This window comes from Penicillium verhagenii (assembly GCF_028828195.1).
Source record: "Penicillium verhagenii strain IBT 33310 chromosome Unknown utg000009l_segment0_segment0, whole genome shotgun sequence".
In the NCBI taxonomy this organism is placed as follows: Eukaryota; Fungi; Ascomycota; class Eurotiomycetes; order Eurotiales; family Aspergillaceae; genus Penicillium; species Penicillium verhagenii.
In genome coordinates, this window is record NW_026643173.1 from 1,633,813 (window position 1) to 1,657,679 (window position 23,867).

Genomic DNA, 23,867 nt, shown 5'->3' on the forward strand with positions numbered 1-23,867 from the left:
TTTCTTAAGGATTCAGGACCTCGTACTTGAAAACAGAATTGAGCTCGTCCAGGCGTTCCTTTATAAGAAGAGGATTCAAAAAAGAGCTGGCAAACTGAAATTTAATATTAGAGCCCGACTGGAGCCTGGCGAGAAAGGCCTGAGCGGCTTAGCAGAGCCGCTGCTCGGAATCGGGACCGCGTTTATCCGGCTAGTATGTGTGCAGTGTGCAGCGTGCGATAAGAGGCTACTAGTCGTGACTCGTGAGGATGTGAGATATTTATCACAAATTATGGAGCGGATAATCGGTGAAGGGGATGAGTCCAGAGGGACGTGTAATTGAAGAAGCATAGTACTATATAGGGGGTGAAAGGTTCAAATGTTTTTTGACAATTGAGGTTCCCCGAACAAACTCAGCAAAAACGACCATCTTGATCCAATTTTCAGAAGAATATGTGACAAATTATCTTACTAATGTCGCCAAAATCTCAAGGAGGCTCTAATAACATTCTAGTATTTCTTCTCTTAGCCAAAGAAAAAAACACGCGTCTCGAATAGCATTCGAAGTCTTTCCAGGTGACTCGCACATGCGAGAATTTGATTCGCTAGATAAAATGCACACAGCCGTGGCCCGTGAGGAATACAAGTCTGACCACTTCCAAGTGGATATAGGGGCCTGATATTCTTTTATGCGGTCTCATATACCCAGTATTTTTATTTCTATAGTACCTTTTCTCCGGTTTACTTACTTCTTTTGAAGGATCAAATGCAGCAGAGACCTAGTTCCTGTACAAACCGCTGAAAAGAAAGTAGATCGACTGTAGACGAACGACTATCAATCTCCATGGACCCCAATCTCAGTAACCGCGAAACGCCAGCCCCATAAATGTCTCCCATACGAAACTCAATCTTCCCGCGGTCGGCCAACTGTTGCGTTAGCCAACTCGGAGTTCCCGCCAATGCAGAAAGCGGGATATCAACATCACAATTCGTGACATCAATATAGCTTTTGATGATATGCTTGAGTGGTCGCCACTCCGCAATTTCGGTAAGCACAGCTCCAAGCGAGTAGTGATCCATGTACATGGCATATGAAGCGGATGGTTCCCCGAGAGCCTGTGGATGTCGATAGATATCTGCGAGAGGATCTTCAGACGCCTGGTCACTGATCTCAACCGGGGAGTCGGCACGTGCAAATGTGAACCCAGTCAAGTATGGTCGAGTGCCAAACGTAGAGGTGCCGGATGCCTCATTCGGTGTGAAGAAGAGAATATTCTCCGAGCGAATATTTTTATGCAACCAGCCTGACGTGTGGACAGTCAAGAGTGTACTGCAGATATCTAAAGCCAGTTTCAATCTGGCTGTGAGACTAGGGGGCTTCATCTTCGAGTCGCGGAGTAACTCTTGAAGAGATCGCGGTGGAAAGGTAAGGTCTGATGTAGGTGGATAACTATACAAGAAAATAATCTCATCCATATCTTCCAGGAAACCAAGACATTTGAGTGTCATGAACGATGGGCTCTTGGGTAAGGATAAAAGTTTTGCAAGATTCTCAGATCGCAATCTCAGTTTTGATTTCAGCCGTCCATTGACGACTTTTGATTCGCAGAGCACGGGTTTCCCATCGTATGTTGCTATGAAAGTGCCTGTTGCCCCGCGCTTGCGCGGGGTATATTGGAGCAATTTTCGACTGAGAGGCTGGAGAGATTCAATTGAGCCTATCTCACTGCTGATGCTGCTTTCCCCCGGAAGTTGCTCCCGTGCCACTTTCAACCCAACTGCCGTCGCGAGAATCTCATCCCCTGGGAATCTGATTGTCGTTCTGCTGAAACTAGCTTGAAGGCCTTTCAAAGCCTCGAGGTCGTGACTCATGTCAACAATCGCTGTCAGTGTTTTTCCAACCTGCTGAGAGAGCTCTCTAAGACGGATCGGCTCGAGCAGCTTCCAGAGAGTATCCACAATCTGTCTGACATCGAGGACAAGATCTTGAAACTTGGGCTTATCAACCGTCGCCCACCACATTCTCTTTGGAAATGAGGCTTGGCTATGAATCAAATTTGCCCGCGCAAGAATCTCCGCCCGGCGTTGATGAGACACTGCATCGGCTAAAGCACCCGGAACCTTGGCATTGTCTCCAGGACTTGCATCTATCCCTTTAATTGATCTGCCATGAGTAGGCTGGAGGTCGAGCGAGTATCGCTGTTTCAACTTGGATGTGTCGAGTCTGTCTTTCAACTGAACCATCAACTCTTCTGCGAGAGCTTGGTTGATTCGATGTAATATGTTTCCATCGGTTCCAGTCAAGCCGACAGTATCTGCCCACTGTAAAAACCGATATTCCTCCACATTGAGCATGGTTAGAAGAAAATTGGCATCTTTGCCAAAATTCTGTGCTGTTGATAGGGTCAAAAAGCCCTGCACACAGCCGGCAAACACCTGGAAGGCTAACGACGGCACTGCGAGGGCTATCCCCGCAGCTGATATGGGGTCCATTGCGACGAAGCAACTGTGGGAGGGTTTAACATCTGATTCTGAATTGAAATACCCCAAAAAAGTTGAACGGAATATTGATATTGGAAGGATGCCACGTTGTGCGGGGTTAGAGAGATTCTCCAGTGCCCAGCCTCATTTTTCGTGACTTTTAATTGAACCCCGCAGGGTGTCACTGCAATGGTATTATTCTAATTAGGCCTAGCTTGGTATTTTAAGTCTTAGTGGTTTCAAAATACCCAGATGTCATATAAAAGCGTCCAACACTTTTGTAGGCGACTTACTGTAGGAATCTGAAATTCCACACGGAATATGCTTGACTTCTAGGCTTTCAAAGTTCGCTTCTTGTTATTCGCAAATTTTGCTTAGATTCATAAGATAGAAATTGGTAATTATGAAAATTTCAAAATGAATTACGAATAAAACAAAGTACCAAATATGGTTAGTGAGGTGTTCAATAGACATCCCACTATTTCTCACGTGCCTCGTATTCCAAGGAATATCTTCAGCTCAGCTCCAAATCTGACAACGCTGCACATCACCTTTTTCTTGCACACGTGAAGAATGGCTTCCCCTTCCATCTCAGGACGAGCAGTCACATCTGCTTTCCCTTTCTCACATGAAGAAAGCAAGCCCAGTTCCGCCGAAGAAACCATTTCGAATTCAAAATCCGACCCAGTTTTCGTTCCCCACGTGTTCGACTTTGTTAGTATTCACAATCCAACTAATTTTCGTGGTTCATCTGCAGTTCCTTCTTTGTATCTTGAGCCGCTAGCAGTGGATCAGTCAATCATTGTCGGCCATGGCGCTTCCTTCACAGTATTCAAAAGAGCTATTCCAGCGGCCCCTCAAATATCCCAAACGTTCGACATGGGCGGCTGGACCATGACCGTTCCTAGGTCTCAAAAAAGCCCTCCAAAGCATGTCGTTTATAAGGTTGCTCGCGTTGCCTTTACTGAAACTGGAACACCAACACCTCCGACAAGACATGCCATGAAAGCCGCATTAATGGAATTGTATGCTTTGATGCACGAGCCTCTCCGACAGCATCCCAACATCATCGATTTGTTGGGTCTCGCCTGGGGCTCTAACTATTTTGACTCGTCGCATCGATTGCCAGTCCTAGTGGTGGAATTTGCGGATCACGGGAGTCTAGCAGATTTACAACACAGACATGACCTGATGCCCTCCACTAGACATCAGCTTGGGCTAGACATCGGTCATGGTCTTCAAATGCTTCATCAATGCGGGATTATACACGGGGACGTCAAGTCGGAAAATATCTTGATTTTCAATCACCCAGAGAGAAAATATATTGCAAAGCTATCGGACTTTGGGTTTTCGCTGGTCAAAGAAGCAGCAGACGCTAAGGTATACGTTGGGGGCACGAGGCCCTGGAAAGCCCCCGAGGCCAGATACCCAGTGGCAAAACATTTCCTGCCCGCCACAGATATATACTCATACGGTCTGCTTCTATGGCGTCTCGCGAGTGATGGTCATGATCCATTCCGCTTCTGGGCTCCGATAAGCCCGAGCTTACAAGGAGATCTATATTTGCAGGAGCTGGAAAAAATGAAGGAAGACGATCATCCTCTCAAAAACACATCGCTGGACAAGTGGTTCATGCGATATTTGTCTAAAAAGTCCAAAGATCCGCAACCAGAACTATCAGTCGATTTGTCCTCGCTCAGCTTGGCTGAGCGAGATCCCTTTTACACACGGCTCCCGTCTGTCCTGGAAAAATGCCTGAGTGTCGATCCCTCCAAAAGGGACTTACTCCAGGCCATTGCAGCACTTGAAAACGATAGCCAGACTGATGAGTATGTTGGACTCAAGATAAACTGGGTCTCTTGCTAATAAATTTCGATGGCAGACCGACCCCCAAAACAGTCGATACCCTTCTCCACTTGAGCTATGATGTAAGTTATTGTTTGCATTTCAAAATGAACAGTGTCTAACTTGAAGAAAAAACAAACCAATAGCATCATATTCTTTCTTGGGAACAGATGCGCCAGCTGGAACCAGCAGTCCAATCATTCGTCTTCAGCTCCTTCTACAACAAAGTCGAAAATTTGATATCAAACAATTTGATTAATTGCCCAGACTGCTTCGTCTTGGCATCATACTATATCAACGGCTACGGTACCAAAGTTGACTATGAAGCAGCTATGAGACTAATAGATCTTGCATCAAACAAAGAATACGACCATGTCTCCTCGCGTACGTACGCCTACCGCATTCACAAAGCTCTTGAACCGGGCTTCACTTTAACATCATCTGTATACGACAATCTATCTGTGATGGTTCTCAGAGGCTCAAGGCCAGCTCTGATGGATCTGAAGGAAGTAGCACCTGCACAGTATGCATGGAGTCAGCCGATACTTCGTGATGTGATGGCTGGCGTTGGAGCAAACTTTTTCCACAGTACAAATATGCTGGGTGGGTTCCATCATAACCAATGGATTTTGACGTTCGACGCGCCAGACATACTTGTTCGCAATCTAGGAAGCCTCAATCAAGTTTCTGAGTATAAAGTTAATAAGCGTGGTGATAAAATATTACACATCGCAGCGTATGCAGGTCGGATCCAGGCTATTGAGATCCTGCTGGACGCATTTCCATCCATGCATATTGACCAACGAAATGATCATGGGGAGACCCCGCTACTATGTGCCTGCCGATCGGGACAGGTTGCGACTGTTTTGAGATTAGTTGAGCTCGGCGCAGATGCATCGATCGCTGCTACGAACGGCGAAACCTGCGTCCATTGGCTGCTCTCATTCGGAGACGACGACATCATCACAGTCGGAGATGCCCTCATGAAGCAAGGGGCGAGACTGAGAGCGTTCACCCGCGAAAGAGTCGCATACTCGGATTTCCATGCTGGAATAGATGTCGACTTTCAACTTCCCGGTTCGCCTCTCACATGGGCCATCCATCATGACCGGTCATCAGTCGTCAAATTTCTCTTGGACAAAGCTCCAGGCGGTGTCTCTGTATGGTTTGATAAATCCAGCGAGCCCAGTTCGTCACCACCCCCGTTGGAATATGCTGCTTATTTTCACCACTTTGAATGCCTTGGACTATTGATGGATGCCCTTGATCACGCAAAAATAACGCACAACATGGATTCAATCCTCAAATCTGCTGCCCACGCTGCAGACACCTTCTCCATGATTCTCCGAAATGGTGCCAAATACGAGGAGAGGCTGTCCGAGACACTGAAACTCTGTCTAAAAAGGTCCAAGCAAACGGTCTTTGGATCCGGCATCGGAGAATTTGATACGACTCTCTTGTTTTACGCAGTCAGCGAATGCCACGACAAGGTCGTTGAATGTCTACTATCCAAAGAGGTCGCGCAGCTCGTTGAATCATTCGGCACTCAGCCAGACGAAGGTCCATCCCGACCTGGGGCATACGTCCCAAGCGATATCAATCGGCCAGCTGGGGAACACCGCCGCACTCCAGTACTAGAAGCAATTCGCTGGAACCGGAAACCCATCGTAGAGCTCCTGATTATAAACGGCGCTGATCCGAAGGCAGTGGCCCGGAATCCCTTCAATGTAGATGAAATGAACTGGGGCGGATTGCATATCCTCGCCACGGCCGGCCACAACACGAATCACTCCGAGCTGGTGTCCTACCTAGTGCTTGAATCCGGGTTGTACATTGATGGATATCATTCGAATGTCACTGAGAATGGCCCGGAACTCGAGAGCAGCGACACCGGGTCCACGGTAGAGACGCCTTTTCTTGTCGCCGTGCAGCATAATGCGTTCAATCTCGCCTCAACATTCCTCGCGTTTGGCGCAGATCCTAACGCGGTATGCTCCAACGCGGGCTTGCTCTCTCTAGAGAACCCGACAACCGTTTTAGGCCATATCATTGCTGCTTCAGCACAACACTCAATACCACGTCTTCGATACCTCCTTGGGAAATTTTCGCTAGGAGAAATAAAAATTAATTTCATCGTCGAACAAGACAGACAACTAAGCGCTCTCCACCGCGCAGCCTGGGCTCACAAGGGCGTCATGCATCGAACATCAACTGCCCATGATCCCCAAGGCGCTTTCCTTGAACGTGACGAGTACGACATGATTGTCAATCAAGATATTATCCAAGAACTTCTGGAGATATGGGGAGACGAAGAGAAAATAAACCTCCGCTGTGCTGTCCATGGGAGAACTGCGCTTCATTTGGCCGTGGAAGCGGGAAATATCGCTGGTGTTAGAATGCTGCTTGAAAAGAAAGCAAACCCTTCTATCTGTGATGGGTTAGGTCTTATGGCCGTGGAATTGGCAGGGAATATGTTGGATAGCTTGGGCGATGGGAGTGAGGAGGAGCTGGGGATATATGCAGAAATTATTTGCATGCTTTTGGGGACATCTGCAGGAAGCTGAAATTGGGTAGTCTAACACATCAATGATTCTAGATACATGTTTCGGGCTTCACGCGTTAAGAACCGTATATCGCTCTCGGTGTCTTTTGATGAAATTTACGACCAAGTTTCAATGTTTGCCGACGATTTGAACTTTCAAGGCAAGATACGGATGAAATCGCCCAAACACGTGGTCTATTAATATGCATCTTTTCTGGTGCTTTCATGTTCAATAAGTACGATTGTAGTGCTTTGATGCCGGACCATAATCATATTGTTCGTGAATCGTGATGGAGGATGAAATGGTACGGCGGCCTATACCCGCCACCCTACCGCCATAACCCAATTTTAATTTCGAATTTCACCGCCCTATTTCCCGCCCGTGTTGTACTATCGCACGCAGGAATATCTTGAGGGACTTGATCTAAATACGGGTCACTTTTAGAATAGACTTGAGAAGGGACTTGAAAAAGGGACTTGAAAAAGGGACTTGAGAATGGATTGATTATAGAGTTCAAGGTTTCAAAATAGAAGGATGTACAGGGATTCAATGTATAATGGAGTTCAAAAACAAATATGAATTTGGAATTACTCGTCATTTACTTTCTGCCGGTCAGAAAGTTGAAATTGGGTTATGGCAGTAGGGTGGCGGGTATAGGCCGCCGTACGAAAAGTCAATGTTAACTTGCTTGTCTCGGGTTGAATTCTCAATGGAGTTGATTTCGCCAGCGACATCTATCAACATGCCAGCCAGAGCTTTGAAAAATAGGAGATCGACGGGAGAAAAAAAAACATACAACAGTCAGGATTCGCATGTGGTCACCCACCATACTACTAACTGACCGGCGTGTGGCTTAAGTACGGCTGAGCGGACGGGAAGCCCTGTTCTCCCCACCCTATGGTCGTATGTGCTGGAGACGCAGTTAAAGTAGGTTATATGCTTCAATTATAGTGGTAAAATTGGCAAGAGCCGCTTTAGCGTCGCGCCTCCGGAGTGATGCAGAGGTGAGTGCCAAATAGACAGGGTGAGAAGCTGGGTGAGAGTAGCCGGCCCTTACATAGATTACAGCATTGAATGCTTCAAAGAGAAAGGCAAGAATATATTTGATCTCGTGGAAGTAGAGCCGGGTCTTCTACCGAGGACAACGCTATGCTTGGGCAAAATATTGATCACACGAGGGAAGCGAGTTGGAAATGCACGCATGCGCTTTCGTGGTGAAAGCCTATGGACCGAAGGTGTGGAGATGGCGTGGAAGAGGAATCAGCTTCGAATCACGAACAATTGAGGCTAGCTTTCTGGTGAATAGTAGAAATAAACTCAAGTTATCTCAGCAAAGAATTAGTTGAAAAAAGACCACTTCAGGAAAGTCCCCTTTGGGCCGCTATCTACCAGAATTCAGAGTAAGTAGGAGCTTGAAGGTGAGGCAGCAAGAGAGGATTTCTCGAGGAATCAAAAAACATACATGAGTTATTCTATGTCGGTTGTCACCCAGCGCCCACGATGGATTACGTGGCGGCTCGCCGCTTTATTCATCCCTCTTCATGGCAATCCGGGCACCTCTTCACTCACCCAAGGAGAAGAATCATATTATAATAACTCTTTGGAAAGATAAAGACACTGATATTGAAGGTCACTATTGAAATGCAATTTGCATGTGAGAATGGACCCAGGCGTCACTAATATCGATGGTGCTCCACGCGATTAGTATAGTCTCGATGTATATACACTAGACCAAAGAGATCCGTGACATTGATAAACACCCTCACAGATTCCAGAACACAGTTTTCAACACTGGCTTCTTCAAGTCGCTTAAACGCAAGCTCCATCTGATCCCTTTCGAATTCTGCGATTGCAAGAAGTTGCTCTTTCATAAGTATTGAGGGATATATCACTCGCTCATGACCACTGATACCAAGTGTCTTCTCGGCTGAGTTAAAAGACAGAAACTCTGGAAAATGCAGACTATTGAGATTTTCTTCGTCCATATCACGAGTGACAGATCCGTAATCGTTATACTGACGACACATGATGGCCAAGTGCCGGAAAACGCTTCGGCTCAAATAACGTTCCAATGGCGATTTCTCAAATGCGGTTTTGGTGGAGTCACTGGTGAGACAGACAAAGAATAGACTAGCCATTGGGCAACTGGTATCGTCTGCACCGATCGAGGAAACCCATCTATGGTAGTCCGGATTTGTTGTGCGATGAGTGAGAGAAAGCTCGGCGTTACTTGCGAGATGCGCAATATGCCCAGAAAGAAAACTGCACATTTCACTCGCAAGTTCCCTCTGCATGAGTTGGGAAGATTCCACCACTTTTGGGTGCCCCAGAGTCCAGTTAATGAATGAACGGAGTCTGCGGATGATTTCAATCATTGATAGATGTGGGAGACTCGGAGCATCGGTTTCTGTGAGCGCTGGTGGTAACTTCACACTTTCTGCCGAGGATGCTGGGCTTGGATATGAGTCATGGCTGGAAGGTGTTTGCTTTGGAGAAGAAGCAAAGATTCCGCCTCTAGAATTTTCAGTGAAATTACATTCATACACGATATGTTGGCGAAGACCTTCAAGTGCAGGTCTGGAGAGATGCTTCACGGAAGATTCCATCAGCTCATCGGTTTGATACACCAAAAGTGAGATGAAAATCATTTCCCAAATTGTGTTGGGCGATAGGACATGATTCCCCATATGGTTACATGCCGTGAATATGACAGGAATCAAACTGATATGCTTGTCTTTTCCCCTTTGGTCCTCAATGGGTGGGAATATGTCATGCTTTGATTCCTGCAAGTACCTGGACCAAAGGGCAGCTTCGAGCAGGATCAAATGCCACGAGACCATTGGGGACTTCTTGAACATTGAAATAGGTTGGAGCAACCTTTTCATCCGACTAAAACCGTCGGGCACAGCGAAATACTGCAGAATATCCGAGTTGAAGTGCAGAGAATCAATATTTGCATTCAATGCTGAGATAGCGTAGACCTTGCGCAGAAGACGACTTGAGTATGATACCTTTTCAATCCAAAGATAGTCGTAATTATCTGGCTTCATGGAGTCATGCCAGTGAGCCAGAATATAGTCTTGTCCCTTGATGAGCGCAGATTGGAGCTGGTTGTCTTTAAAATCATTCTTGAATGGTAGGCGCATCATTTGGGCCAGCGTCAGAGTACAGTATGATGTAACTTCCAGGGAGCTGCCCCAAGATCCATCCTGAGCCTGTTCCGATAGCGTTTGGGACACCATTTGAACAAGACATAGAACTATGCCTTGAGTCATTGAGATTGAATAGGTTGCCTTCAATGTAGAGTCTGTGTGGAGTTGAAGAGCTCTAACAAGTGCAGAGCACAAAATCATGCATGAATAGTGGGCTGAAGAATTCCATTTGTCGGATAGATTGCCTTTCTTCCATGCCCCAAGGAGATAGTTTAACACGGCTGTGATTTCTTCAACGTAGGCTCCAGGGTTATCAGACGATACCAAAGCCAAGAGGACGTTGCAGTTGGCACTTAAACTTGGATTTCGCTCCATCTCATAGGTCTTGAAACACGGATGAGATCGGAACTTTGTGACCATCGGAGTAAAGTCTACCTGGCTGCCTAAGAAATTAATCGTCATCAAGACCCTTGCTGTATCATCTGGATCGGGCATGATCCCCGGTGCCCAGCCAATAAGGCCATTTTGCTGCGCCGTAATGGTTTTCAAAATGACCTGAAGAGGGTGCAGATGAGAGATTTGATCTTCATTTGGCAACCCCACGTGAAGGAAGAGTGTCGAAAGTGTCTGGTTTCATAATTCAAATTAGCCATCTCTTCTGGACCGAATCAAGGATCGTGGTACTTTATCGACTCACCCAAGATAACTCGAAGTTACACGTGGGAAATGCTGCTGGAACTCCGCCACTACAGTCCCCTGCAAACCTGACCACGCGGTTTAAATAATCCTCAGCACAAGAATCCCATTCTTTGATTTGCATCAGGTATGCAGACGTAGCAGCAGGAGAGGCCATCACTCCATTCTCCACAGTGCAGTGATGCTTGAGCATATCGAAATCGACAACACCCACAAAAGCTTCCAACGAATGAAGCATTGTCGTTTGGAGGTCTGAATATAAAATTTGCGGGTGGAATTTCTGCATTTTTTTGGCATGCATTATCGACAAAGTTTCCTGTCCGGGGAAGGTGAAATGAACATCGTATTGAGCAATCAGGCGAAGGATACTGGGAACGATCACTTCAAACCCAACCTGATCACTTTTAGCGACATCCCAATCTCGAAGAATGTTGTGCAGGCTATCAATTGCACGCTCAATTCGTTGAGAGATATCGCTTTGCTCATCTTTCATGGAAGTCCGCTCCCTTCGATTGAGCAACGCGAGAAGGGATGCTCCGGTGGAAAGTATTCCGTCCACTGGTGAACAAAAACCAGGCCAGGCTCCATCTGGCTGCTGTAGAGACAGGACATACTGGAGGCATTGAGGGAACATCCACTCTTGCTCCGAATCCTGGCCTTTATAAACCATGGACATCCATGCTGAGTCGTATATGCTAGGGGTGAATGATCCAAACTGAGAAAGGGCTTGAACACCGTCTCGGCCCAAGTCGCCACAGAAAAGGAGGAGATCCTCCGAGGAGGAACAGCTTTCCAAAGACATTGGTACAAAGCTGGAGTGTTTCTGAGTTCACGCTCAAAAGTGTAATCAATTGATAAATCAGACTTTGTAGAATCTGAAAGCCTGGCCTGCATTGCACACATGTAGACTTTATATTAATAGATGACTCGCATGGGTGAAGCTAGGCACGCAGCCTCTCAGCAACCCGTTGTCGAGCAGGAGCGACACCTACTACCCATGCAATCATCAGGCAAGGAATTACCGCAGCGAGCCCTGGGGGCCAAAGAATCTGCGGGCCAATGAGTAGTCGGGAATGAACACATTTCAAAGCCCCCGCCTGTTGAAATCTTGATGCATGCAACGAGACACGTAACGTATGTATGCGAGAAAAAGCATGCGAGTGAATGTAGATCTCAAAAGTTGGCTGCGGGAGTTGAGTCTCCACTATTTAATATCCACTTATACAGGTATGTAAAATACAGTGTCTGGCCACGAGGCTTATAAATGTCCGCAGTAGCGCCAGGAAGACTATCTTGCATATATACTGTATTTGAGTAACTAATACGACTAAAAATGACTTAGTCCCTATATAACCCAAATGATAGATAGCAGATGAACAGTGCAATACGGACTGGTATTGCAGCTACTAGCGTAGAGTGACTTCGGAAATTTGTAAGTCCACGAAATGGTGTAGCGTTACTGTGATATATCTTAGATCGATATTACAGTAAAAGGCGTGGTTTCAATTTGGGAACAGGCGTTTATTAATTTCAAAGTCAACCTGTGTAGTGTCCACGTTGGCATTTTCTTGGAACTATCCCATGTATTAATGTGATTGCCCAGTGACTCCTTCTTCTTTTGGACAGGAGCCGCGGCGATTAATATATAGTCAGTCTATTCTATTTGCCTTAAGAAAGCGACTGAAAGATAAGGGTGACGCGTGACAGTCAATAAACAAACAATAATCATTGAAAAAGGAAAGATGTAAGGAGAAAGCATCAAGGATATTATGTTTGAATGAAGATTGTAATTATTCGTCATTATATCGAATATAAGCCAGTATTTTTCATGATCTTGCTTATCACACAAGGTCAGGTGCATCTTTTTTCTCTTTCGCTTCAGGCTTCTTAACAGATGTCCACTTGGTCCACACAATAAACATGAATGATATAACAGGAGCAGCAGCAGTCAGGTACTATTGACGTAAGCTATTAGTTTCACCATTTCAATTGATAAAAACATAGGGGGAAAGCAACAAAGATGCGACAAGGAGCGCTCTTAATCTTACTCACAAATACTTGTGTCACGGCCTTGCTATACGCGGCGATGACAACAGAAAGTGATTCATCCGGGATGACTGATCTCACATGGGTGGCGCCTGTAGAGATAACCTCCTCGACAAGAGTTGCGGAAACAACACCATTTAGGTGCTTTCTTAGCTGAGCCTCAAAGATTGCGTCACCAATGGCGAGAAAAATGGCACAACTTGCTGAGATCATGAAAAGGAGACTGGTTGCGCCTAAAGGAACAAGCTCGGCTGGCAGAGAGGCCTGGGTGCCGAGGTGACCCTGAAAGTAAGTGAGTAAAAAAAATTCGAACAATATTATAGAAACTCTGAGGGTAGAAGTCCAATGTCACATACAATTGTAACGATAAGCGAGTATCCAATTCCTCCAAGGATCTGGTAGCCGATCCAATGACCCTCGGAGATAGTAGGATAGAGAGTCGACAAAAGACCCCCTCCAATCGATGTCATCATGGTACCGAAAATGAGGAAAGGGTTCCAAATCCCAAACGTGGTGACTAAACCAGCCGAGATCAAAGAGGTAAGCACATCAGAGATAACTGTTGGCAAATATCGGACGCCACTCGAGGTTGGTGAAACGCCCAGAACGGCTTGAAACCAGATAGGAAGCCAGTAGATAACGCATTGGAATGCACCATTGGAAAAAAATGCGGAGACGCAGATCAGGCTAACATTTCGGCTGCTAGCAAAAAGCCGTGGTGGTAGCAGTGCTGTGTCTTTCATATAGAGTTGCCAAGGTACAAACACACAAAGGACTATACCGGCCCCAACAAAGAGTCCAATTATATTTGCGGAGTTCCAGGCGTAATTTGCGGTTCCACCTAGTTGAAGTGCTAAGAGTAGCATCGCGACCGCACTGGCGAACAGTATAAAGCCAACAAGATCCAAACTTCGGAGCTTTGATACCAGAGGTATTTTCTCAGAGACTGCCGCTTTGACATGGAAGAAAATGAGCACCACAATTGCAGAGAAGCCACCAATTGGCAAATTGATCCAAAAGCACCATCGCCAAGTGACGTGCTGGGTAAGAGCTCCTCCAACCACGGGACCCACAATGGCCGCAACAGCAAATGTGGAATTCAGGGTCCCTATCCAGACGGCCCGTTTGTAGATAGGAATCACAGTAGTCAAGATCACCAGTCCTCCTGCGAAGATACCCGAGGCGCCAAATCCAGCGATCGCCCGACCGGCAATAAGGCAAGGTGAAGAGGGGGCCAGGGCACCGACCAAGCTTCCTACCTCGAACAAGGCTAGGGAGCTGAGGTATACGATTTTCTTAGGAAAGAGTGTGTATGCCTTTCCAGCCAACGGTTGAGTCGTGCAGCTGGGAAAGGGTCAGAAAAAGCGCGGTCGTTTTGCCGGAATCGTGCGAAACTTACAGAGCAATGAAGAAACCCCCTCCGTACCATCCCACGTCACCGAGAGAATGAAAGTCAGATGTAATAGCAGGCACGGCGGTCGCGATCATGTTGAAGTCCTTGGTAAAAGCAAAATCAGTCTTTGAACGTGACGGTAAATAAGAGAAGAAGTGAATTGGTTTACCAGCCCGACGAGGAAGGTACATAGCGAAATGGCGATGTGAAGTAAGAGCAGCTTTATTCCTTGAATCTCATTCTCCGGATTGTTTTCTCCGAAGACAGTGGTTCGTGTTAATTCCTCTACCATTTGGATCCAAAGCAGGATACGCAGACCATTCCACAACAAGATATGTCGACTTTGGAGGCCTTCCAAGCCCTATTACAATGGCTGGCAGTTTTCCTTGTCATTTACTATGCATGGGATCTTGCCAGAACCAAACTGCTTGCGTGGAGAAATAAAAACCATCCATTAGTTGGAGGTTGTTGGTGGGCATCCCGTGGCATTTCGAATTTATTCTTTGCCGCTCAAGCAACGAATCTGCTTCAGAATGGGTACAAACAGGTAATTGTACCTTGATGATGAATTTTTAACATGGATCAAAATCACACCTACTAAAGACCGCGTTCTTCAAGTTTAAATCAGGGACTTTTCAACTTATTCGAGGTGAGGGAAGTGTCATAATACTACCTCAGTCCACCTTAGAAGAATTGTCTTCCCTGCCAAGTTCGATTGCAAGTCCCCATGGAGCTTTGGAGAATGATCTTCTCGGGCCATACACCGGCCTTGATGTCATCCTCGAGCATCGAATGCATCATACTATTGTCCAGCGGAAGCTTACGCCACGCCTTCCGATGCTTGCACCGATCCTCCAAGAAGAGCTCAATGGAGCTTTCCACCAGAACGTACCTGCTGATGATGATTGGACAGATTTTCAGCCTTTCTTGAATCTCGGTCAGGTGGTTGCAAGGGTATCTGCGCGCGCACTCGTTGGTCCTGCATTTTGCCGCAACCCTACTTGGCTGGATATCTCGGTGAACTACACCCAAAACTGTGCGTTGATGCAATGAGATAAACAATCCAGCCATTGCTTCTAGCAACTAATCTGTTCTCCCAGTATTTGTGACCATTGTCATAATGCGCATGTTTCCTCATTGGACTCATCCCGCTGTTAGTCGGCTACTTCCCAGCTGCTGGAGAAGACAAGGATATCTTAGAACAGCCAAGAGGCTCTTGGGCCCTACACTTGAAGACTTGATTCGTCGCAATGATGAGGGCACATGGTCTCCAGAGGCAACGGAAGAGGGCTTTAATGTTCTCTCCTGGATGGTTGAAGCAGCCAAGGGTGGTGATCGCAATCCGGATAGCCTCGCACATGCCGAAGTTCTTCTCGCCCTAGCATCGGTTCACACTATTTTGGTCCGGGTTGTGAACGTCATTTATGACCTCATGAGCCACCCCGAATATATTGATGAGCTCAGAGAAGAAATCCAATTTGTTGAGAAAGATTTCGGATGGGCAGACGGTAGCCCCGTGCAGGCTTATGCCCAGCTAAATAAACTGGATAGCGTGATTCGCGAATCGCAGCGACTGTCGCCGCCAACTATCCTGGGCATGAAGCGGCTCTTCAAGCAGGACTATACGCTCTCGACTGGTTTGATGATTGCAAAAGGAACATATGCTGCGCTTCCTGTGATGGCAATTGAGAATGATCCGGAACATACTCTGAGCTCTGATGAGTACGACGGACTCCGCAGTTACAGAAAAATGCAAGCAGCAAAGGAATCTCAGGAGAAGTGGTCAGAGCATGAGTTCACATCAATTGATAAAACAACACTTAACTTTGGCTACGGCAAAGCCGCTTGTCCTGGCAGATACTTTGCCGGCCTTGTGATCAAAATGATTATGGTGAAGCTATTGACTGAGTATGATTTTCGTTTCAAAGAAGGCTCTGACCGCCCAAGAAACCACCTGGTACATGAATTTCTCTTCCCCTGGCCATGGGACAAAGTACAGATCCGGCGACGTGAGAAGGGGGTTTGTCCGTTCTAGTCAGAGCATTTATTTGATATGTCATGTTTGAATGAAGAATTGGCTTCTATGATACAAGAAAAACAATTCGTAGAATATTGTATTCTCCTTGTGGAGCAAGAGTAATTTACACATGTGGGGGTACCCGTAAACCCCTTCTTTGTTGCAAGAACGGTGAACCCAAGGTGCGAGGCTACCAGGCTAGGCTCCGGGCTCAACGTCCTTTGAACTGTTCTTGAAAATTAAGTCTTCGTGTACTCCGTCCGCTTGCAAATCGAAATTTGAGTCAGGGACAAAGAGGGGAACCCTGTCATGTGGAGGCCAGATTCCCAAATGGCTGCGAGTGGGCGCTCTAAACAGGGCTCGGTATTTCGGGGAAACATTCGCTGGTAACAAAGAAAAGCATCGGGCGTTAAGGTCCGCCCCGCCGTGCCGTTGGCCATTACGCAGTCTCCGGTCCGGTAATGGGGCTGGATACCGTATGCTACAGCGAAATTTCTTTGTTTGCTTCAGCAGAGAGATCGTCGCTGGATGTCTGCTATGCTGTACTGTATGGCACGGACCACCAATACTGCTACTGCCGCCGATCAGTGGACCATGTTTGTGATCCAACCGAGTGGCTTACATGCTTGATTTTCCGCTAGCCTCAAATTTCGTACTTTGCGCCCCCAAATCCATCGGAGATCGGCACGCCTGATCTACCGAGGCACCCGCGCTAACTCTACACTAATTCCAGTACACCAAATACTCTAGGCCAGAATTCCAATCCTTGCAACAGGCCGTGGGTGACCCCTGGGTATCGCAGGCACCGGCCTAGGATAATACGGCCAGCTCATACATGCCCCACAGATTAGGACCACCGCGGGGTCTATTCCAAACCTGGCCCTGTTACATCTAAGCGAGGGGAATCTAGACCAAGGCTGTCGTTTCTTTGTCCCTGAATTCCCTATCACGTCTCTTTTTCCGCTCTCGCGCATCAGTTGATACTCACCTCTGAATCTCGTTCAAACGGCAACAATGTCTGAGCCTATCACTGTTTGGTTGACACGTAAGTATGATCATCTGACATGTCTTTAATTTGTATGATGAAGTAACAGAGAGAGAAAAGCTCCGGGTCCGAACTCTTGGAAGGTCATTTGCGTGCTCGAGGAGCTTCAAGTTCCATATAAGATTCATTCCTTCAAGTTTGATGATGTCAAAAAGCCCCCTTTTATCGACGTCAACCCCAATGGACGGGTTCCTGGTAAAGTCAACCTACCACCGTCTTCACTAGACGGCTTACCATAAAGCCTATATCTGTGCTAATCTTACATCTGCAGCAATTGTTGACCCGAACACGAATCTGACCCTCTGGGAGTCTGGAGCCATCCTCCAATATCTGGTAGATGTCTACGATACAGAGAAAAAGCTCACATACGACACCCTCAATGAAAAGCATCTGCTCAATCAATACCTGCATTTTCAGATGAGCGGACAAGCTCCTTACTTCGGCCAAGCTGGATGGTTCGTTAGCTCCAGTATACGCTTCTCGAACGCAATAACATAACCATTAACGTGATGGATTTCTTCAAATAGGTTCACGCACCTACACCATGAAAAGCTGCCCTCGGCGATTGCTCGCTACCGCGGGGAAATCCACCGTGTCATGGGTGTCTTAGATGGCATCTTGGCGGGGAAGGAATGGCTTGTTGGTGACAAATGTACATTTGCCGATCTTGCTTTCTTACCTTGGAACCTACGCGTCAATATGGCCCTAGAGACACCATATGGTGAAGATCCGCTGGAACCATACCCGAATGTACAGGCCTGGACCCAGCGTATGGAGTCCCGTCCAAGTTGGAAGCGATCTATGGAGATTCGCGATCGCTTGATGGATGAGCAGGGTTTGCAGCCGAACGGCATGCCAAAGGGTATTACCAACATGCCGGAGTATGAAGCGTTTATGGCCAAATCTCCCGAGGAACAGCAGAAGTACCTAGATTCGCAGAAATAGGTATAGTTCCCCTGGGCAATATTGATAGTATTACACATAGAATTGAAACTATTGAACATTGAAATCAATATTTGCGTAGACTTTCATAGTGCTAAATAACTCTATGTTGGAAAGGAGCGCTTGATTGTTAGCTACCGTATCCATAAATTCGTAAAGCTATTTATTATGGATAAAAAAAAAATGAGTAAAGGAAAATTCTTCAACTGTGTCGTTCAGACGCATTGAATGTCAAGACTCTCTTTCCGGCGACGCATCTTGATTTGAGTTCCAGGGTGAACAAAAACATATTCATGCAGCGACCAATTTTCCGGTCGATTTCCACCAGGAATCTGAAACTCATACTCATCTAGCAACTTCACGGCCATCCACTTGATTAGTATAGAGGCCAAGTATCGGCCAGAACAGGCCCACCGACCAGCGCCCCATCGAAAGTCCGTTCCGTAGACACCCTTAAATGGCTGTGCAAGGTGCCCTTCTAAATCCGAATTGTACGCGCGCATGGCATCATACTCGCGAGCATTCGAGTATATATCATCATTAGCTGCTCGGGAGCTGCTATCAACACAAACAAATTGGCCTTTGCGCAGAGTCAGACCAGATGATAGCTGGTAGTCTTGCTGGACAACGCGACTGTAAGTTGTGAGGCTTCCAGGGGTCAGACGCATAGTCTCTTTGAAAGCGGAATCCATCTTTGGCAAATCATTCAATGCCTCAAAATTCCATTCGCCATTGATCTGCTCATGCTTCTGGTGGATCTCAGCTCTGAGTTCCTCCAGGAAATGTGGATGCGCGGTCATATCCAGAATGAATGCAAAAATGAAGTTGGCCACGCTATAGGTCCCACCGGCTGACAGTGCAGCTAGCAATCGAGTCAAAAGCTCAGCGTCCAACTTGTCTTTTTTTTTGGACTCTTTCATGCAAGTGAAAAGTGTGGGAAGGGGGGAGCCATCGCTTGTGACTAGATTGGTGGGCTGGGACTTCTGCCTCTCAGCTTCTGTGGCGATCAGATGCTCAATTTCTTTCTGACTTCGACCGAAACGCCATTTTGTTGGTAGTAGCCAAACTAATGTTGACTGCAAACATTCTGGGAAGAAGCGCATCACGAAGGTAATCAGGAATACTAGACCACAACCTGTTAGATCTTACTTTTTTTTGTAGTGTTCGACGCATAAGAAATTCAGGGCCTGTGAGGAGAGAAATTCACCTACCGTCTTCTGTGTGTTTGTTAATCAGGTTCATGAAGGCCGAATTATCGCACAGTGGTGCCCCAACAACTGCTAGGGCAATTGCGCGACCCGCTACGGCAGCAGATGCGTCAATCATATTCACAGTGGCCCACTTGTCGGTATCTTGTGGGAAAGTATATTTCATAGTTTCTTTCATGCGTAGGCTGGCGGGTCCGATAAATAGAGGCAATAATGGGGTGATCGTGCCAAGCAGAACTCGGACATGAAAGTCTGTGTGGAGCACCACATCCATGCTGTTCAAGTGCCCGACTAGTGAGAATGCATGGCATTGGCGGGAATTGAGGACTCTTTGAGGTAATCGATTGAGTTCAGTAATGGACTCGGCTGGTAGTACCACGAAATGAGTGTCCCCGCGGACGATTCGATAGGGTTTCCCATTATACTAGAAAGTGAAATTTTAGAGATTATGAACTCTGCATGTATCCTACGTGAGCATTCACAAACCTTTTGGTAGGCATTGGTCAAAATCTCACGGGATTTAAATGCAAAACGAATACGAGTCACAAGACTTGGCTCAAGCGCAAATGCACGACCGACAGTGGAAAGGCCATCATTGTGCTCGGTGAAGCGACCGAGACAAAGCTTTAGCCACAGTACGACAAAAACTAGTATGAAAAGCCGTAATTGGACCTCTTTGTCGAGTATCCCTTGGAAGAAACCCCAGGAATCTGACATTATAGGTTCTGTGGTGTTCACTGAAAATGATTCAATTGGCTCCATTGCTATTGGTGATGCAGCTGTTTGAACTTTAGTCTTTGAACAACTGAATGAGACACGAAAGTCAATCAAGCTTTGTATAATCTGTTTGATATCTTAGCTCTCACTAGTATTATTTGTACAGCAAGGCGGCCTGTTCTCGCCGCATGGCCCCACAGACAGTTCATTCAATTTTGAGTCGGGGCCAAAATTTTTATGACGGTGTTTTGCGCCGATGCAAGTTCACTAGGTTCGGCTCATGCAGCTCATGCAGTCACATTAGTGCCGGAATTTTCGGATCGCAGTCTTGCAATGTTTCCTGGATTGGGGGCCATTCTTTCTGCCCATATTATGAGGCTTTTTCCTATCATGTAACTAAACAAGTGTGTTGTTTGCGTCGAAAATGACATCGTATTGAAGATCATTTAAAAATACATCAACAAATGCACCAAGGACTACTGTACATGTGAAACTAGCCCCCGCACTGTGACCATTTTTAAACAAAAAGATCTCGGAAGATCTTTGAATACACAAACATTACCCAAATGATCCTTGAGTCAGCTAAAGGGCCCAAGCCGCCTCGCCGTCATCCCCACATATCCCGCCCAAACTTTTAAGCTACTAGTACTAGTCTTTCACCACCTCCTCCACCTTTCACCTAAAAGTTGTGAGCATTCAGCTTCATCCCCATACCATCCAACTAAAGACCAAGTATATCAGATGCAACTTAACGCAGTAATCTCCACGGCCCTTGTGGTCGTTTCTGTGATATTTCCTATCATATCATTGGTGGCTGTCCTGTTCCGCCTCAAAGCGCGCAGGAAATCGCGGCTGGGGTTTATGTCCGACGACTGGTGGATCGTTGCAGCATGGGTATGTAGTTTTTTACGTGCTTGAGTGCTACTGTTGCTAATCGTACGTTAGATTGTTTGTCTGGGGTTGAGCTTGAACCTCTGGATATTTGCCAGCATCACGGGCATTGACAAGTACAAAATCAATTACTTGAATGGAATTGAAAGATCAATGCAGTGTCTATTGATCTGTAGCGTGATCCTACAACCCTGTTTGACAGCGGTCAAAATATCCATCTTGCTCTTTTACAAGCGGATTTTCTCTGTAAAGTCGTTCGCCATAGCTACATGGGTCGCAATTGCCGTGGTAGGCGGCTGGGGTATTTTATTCTTCTTTGTGGGTGCTTGAAAGATATACATATATCATCTACTGGGGACTTTAGGGACTAATATATTCTCCATTCTAGTTGGTTCTGCTGGAAGGTGACCCGATCAGCATGTCGTGGACAGGGATTGGTCATTTTCGATTTGATGAAGTCGCAGTTGGACTAGCCCAGTCCGGAACCAGCATTGCTCTGGATGTAATTGTCCTCATATTTCCGATTCCAATGCTTTTCTCCCTTCAGATGCCGACACGCCAGAAGGTTGGTGTCATGATGATATTCTGGCTAGGTGCCTTGTAAGTTCATTTTCGATGACAGCTTTCTCGTTATTGGATTTACGACTAATATCTGACTTATGCAACTGTTTCTTTCAGCTGCTGTGTCGCTGCCATTGTACGACTTGTTCTACTACATGCCTCACTATCTGAGGTCGCCGAGGATAGGTATATGATTCGTGAGTATATCGTATACATCCCGAATCAGATTTTCTTTGCTAATGGCAATTCTTAGAGCTCCAAGGTAGAATGATTTCATGTAGGTTCTCATCTTGACCCTATTCGGAAGCATGCAGCTTCGGTTTGTGGAGGCTTTCTATGAGCACGAGAAACTGATAGTGAGGAAGAGCAAACGATTCGAGTTCATGTATGAAGAGCAGGTCAGCAAAAACCTGAACACTGTGCTCGGTATAATGGCTTCCTACCGGATTGGAGATCCCAGTGATGTAAGTTCACAACCCAACCAAAAATGCCGCTGGTAAAAGGAAAACAAGATGTTGATTGGTTGGCTGCACATGCAGCCCAATCCATCCAAACTCGATCCCGGCTGTACAAATCGAACCCCCGGCTACCAGAGGCCGAGGATGAGGCCACCGTAAACGCCTCTGGGATAGTATTTCTTCAAGCATTATCCCATTTGGCCGGTGTGACCCACCTTGACTAGGTGCTCAATCGGGTACAGTTGAGTTGTCCCATACCCAACAAATTCGACTCATACACCGATGGGGCGGTACGCTCCATTCAACGTGCGAATATTTTCGCAGTCTTCGAAGCCAAGAAGCGGAGACGGGATGCTCGGCGCGACAGAATCGCGATCCAAGAAACCTGCCAGCTAGCGGGGTGGCATCTAATAGATTCGGCTAAGAAAGAAGCCTGTTTCAATGGCCAGTGAGTAATACGATTTTGTTCTGTTTGTCTGAGTTTGGCTAACAGGATATCCGAATTATCAGCCTCCTGCTGGTCAGCCAGGACCGGGACGAACTCTACGTCACGTTCGCCGGGTACAATGAGTCCTACAATCGGTACATCATGGGCTCAACCACCGAGAAACCCTTCCTTGTGTTGCACATCATGGACTTGAGAATGAACTTGAGAATGAACTTGAGAATGAATTTGAGATTGGACTTGAGAAGGGACTTGAGAAGGGATTAAATGGCTAGAAATTCCGCCTGGTTTCTTTACTTGGGATCTATATATATATTTTTCAATGCCGATTTTTTGATCATGTAGCTTGAAAATCTACTAGTAGGTATTAACTGTTAGAAGGAGGTGAGATCTTTAAAAGCGGTGATAGAAAGTGGTCTAGATCTGTTGCTGCCCGAGGCAGATTCAGGCATAAAGAGGCATCAATATGTCCCGATTAGGCTTAGTGCATCATATGATCTGTGTTGGCATGAGAGTGACCTGTGTTTAGATTAACCCCCTTTTGATTCGTCCCTATCGATCTCCAATGCTTTATCGATTTTGAGCGACAAGACTTGGAGACCCGAACATTTGCTCTGCAAAATGATACCACCCCTATCCGTAGGATCCCAATCATGAAGTCATACAGAGACCATCTGATCCAAAAAGCATCATCCTTGAAGGCTCTGCATACGGACTATTCCAGCCTATTTTCTTAAAGCCATATATCCTCAACTCTCGATACACTCTTCGGCAATATGCTCTTTTTCAGCCAGAATCATGGCATGGTTCTTCAATGGCAACATTACGACAAGGGTTCGCAGCCTTAGCCAGTCCTAGTATGCCAGCTCACAACAGCTATTATGGACCAACTCAAAACTTTACGTGATCTTTACTTCGGGGATTATTTGGATTTCTCTCCACTAGCAGGTATCGACTTCCCACTACCCCCGCCAACTGTACTCGCTACAAAATGAGAAATGGATGATGAAGATAATGAGGACCGTGAAGACCACGAAGAGTCGAGAAAGGCACCGAGACTATCCAATTCAACTCCACAACATCATTGGGCTTCCGGGGCTCTGCCGGAAGGTGTGCAGACGGTGGTCGAGTGGTGTTCGAACGGTGTGCAGAAATCTGTTTGGTTTCAATCAATTCTTACCTTTACAATCCCTCATATCCCCTTATTCTCGTGGATTTCATCCCACCCAACTTCTCCTTCCTCATCTATCTCTCCCAACTTGAACATCGCCGTGACTTCAAGACCGAGATATATCATTCAACCGCGAGGACCCAAAGCAAAATGGCTGCTCTTACCGACCCGTCTAAGAGGAAGCCTACGCCATTACAGCTAGGGAAGATCGAGGATTTTTTTTATTCCGGAAGGGGTACCTACTAAATACCTTACGCGCCTTGCCCACCTTTAGGGG

At 46.4% G+C, this 23,867-nt stretch overlaps 9 protein-coding genes across 9 annotated transcripts; 5 read left to right on the forward strand and 4 right to left on the reverse strand.

The window, feature by feature from the left end:
• Positions 1–741: 741 nt before the first annotated feature.
• N7466_009667 (uncharacterized protein) lies at positions 742–2,472 on the reverse strand (the record flags this gene model as incomplete). The annotated part of the gene is made up of 1 exon (XM_057169056.1): positions 742–2,472. One exon carries the CDS (start codon positions 2,470–2,472, stop codon positions 742–744), a length of 1,731 nt encoding a protein of 576 aa, XP_057017762.1.
• A 561-nt stretch (positions 2,473–3,033) lies between these two features.
• N7466_009668 (ankyrin) lies at positions 3,034–4,326 on the forward strand (the record flags this gene model as incomplete). The annotated part of the gene is made up of 1 exon (XM_057169057.1): positions 3,034–4,326. The coding sequence occupies one exon, from the start codon at positions 3,034–3,036 to the stop codon at positions 4,324–4,326; it is 1,293 nt and encodes a 430-aa protein (XP_057017763.1).
• Positions 4,327–4,475: 149 nt separating this feature from the next.
• On the forward strand, positions 4,476–6,869 carry N7466_009669 (ankyrin repeat domain-containing protein; the record flags this gene model as incomplete). Its single annotated transcript, XM_057169058.1, has 1 exon — positions 4,476–6,869. The coding sequence occupies one exon, from the start codon at positions 4,476–4,478 to the stop codon at positions 6,867–6,869; it is 2,394 nt and encodes a 797-aa protein (XP_057017764.1).
• Positions 6,870–8,524: 1,655 nt separating this feature from the next.
• N7466_009670 (terpenoid cyclases/Protein prenyltransferase) lies at positions 8,525–11,498 on the reverse strand (the record flags this gene model as incomplete). The annotated part of the gene is made up of 2 exons (XM_057169059.1): positions 8,525–10,627; positions 10,698–11,498. 2 exons carry the CDS (start codon positions 11,496–11,498, stop codon positions 8,525–8,527), a joined length of 2,904 nt encoding a protein of 967 aa, XP_057017765.1.
• Positions 11,499–12,537: 1,039 nt separating this feature from the next.
• On the reverse strand, positions 12,538–14,326 carry N7466_009671 (MDR family MFS transporter; the record flags this gene model as incomplete). Its single annotated transcript, XM_057169060.1, has 4 exons — positions 12,538–12,651; positions 12,749–13,024; positions 13,099–14,086; positions 14,142–14,326. The coding sequence occupies 4 exons, from the start codon at positions 14,324–14,326 to the stop codon at positions 12,538–12,540; spliced, it is 1,563 nt and encodes a 520-aa protein (XP_057017766.1).
• Positions 14,327–14,927: 601 nt separating this feature from the next.
• On the forward strand, positions 14,928–16,170 carry N7466_009672 (cytochrome P450; the record flags this gene model as incomplete). The annotated part of the gene is made up of 2 exons (XM_057169061.1): positions 14,928–15,171; positions 15,236–16,170. 2 exons carry the CDS (start codon positions 14,928–14,930, stop codon positions 16,168–16,170), a joined length of 1,179 nt encoding a protein of 392 aa, XP_057017767.1.
• Positions 16,171–17,166: 996 nt separating this feature from the next.
• N7466_009673 (glutathione S-transferase family protein) lies at positions 17,167–18,142 on the forward strand (the record flags this gene model as incomplete). The annotated part of the gene is made up of 4 exons (XM_057169062.1): positions 17,167–17,197; positions 17,258–17,392; positions 17,469–17,652; positions 17,725–18,142. 4 exons carry the CDS (start codon positions 17,167–17,169, stop codon positions 18,140–18,142), a joined length of 768 nt encoding a protein of 255 aa, XP_057017768.1.
• A 212-nt stretch (positions 18,143–18,354) lies between these two features.
• Positions 18,355–20,064, reverse strand: N7466_009674 (cytochrome P450; the record flags this gene model as incomplete). The annotated part of the gene is made up of 3 exons (XM_057169063.1): positions 18,355–19,262; positions 19,351–19,771; positions 19,834–20,064. 3 exons carry the CDS (start codon positions 20,062–20,064, stop codon positions 18,355–18,357), a joined length of 1,560 nt encoding a protein of 519 aa, XP_057017769.1.
• A 741-nt stretch (positions 20,065–20,805) lies between these two features.
• On the forward strand, positions 20,806–22,686 carry N7466_009675 (uncharacterized protein; the record flags this gene model as incomplete). Its single annotated transcript, XM_057169064.1, has 7 exons — positions 20,806–20,958; positions 21,010–21,243; positions 21,344–21,555; positions 21,634–21,702; positions 21,824–21,980; positions 22,217–22,422; positions 22,485–22,686. The coding sequence occupies 7 exons, from the start codon at positions 20,806–20,808 to the stop codon at positions 22,684–22,686; spliced, it is 1,233 nt and encodes a 410-aa protein (XP_057017770.1).
• Positions 22,687–23,867: the final 1,181 nt, after the last annotated feature.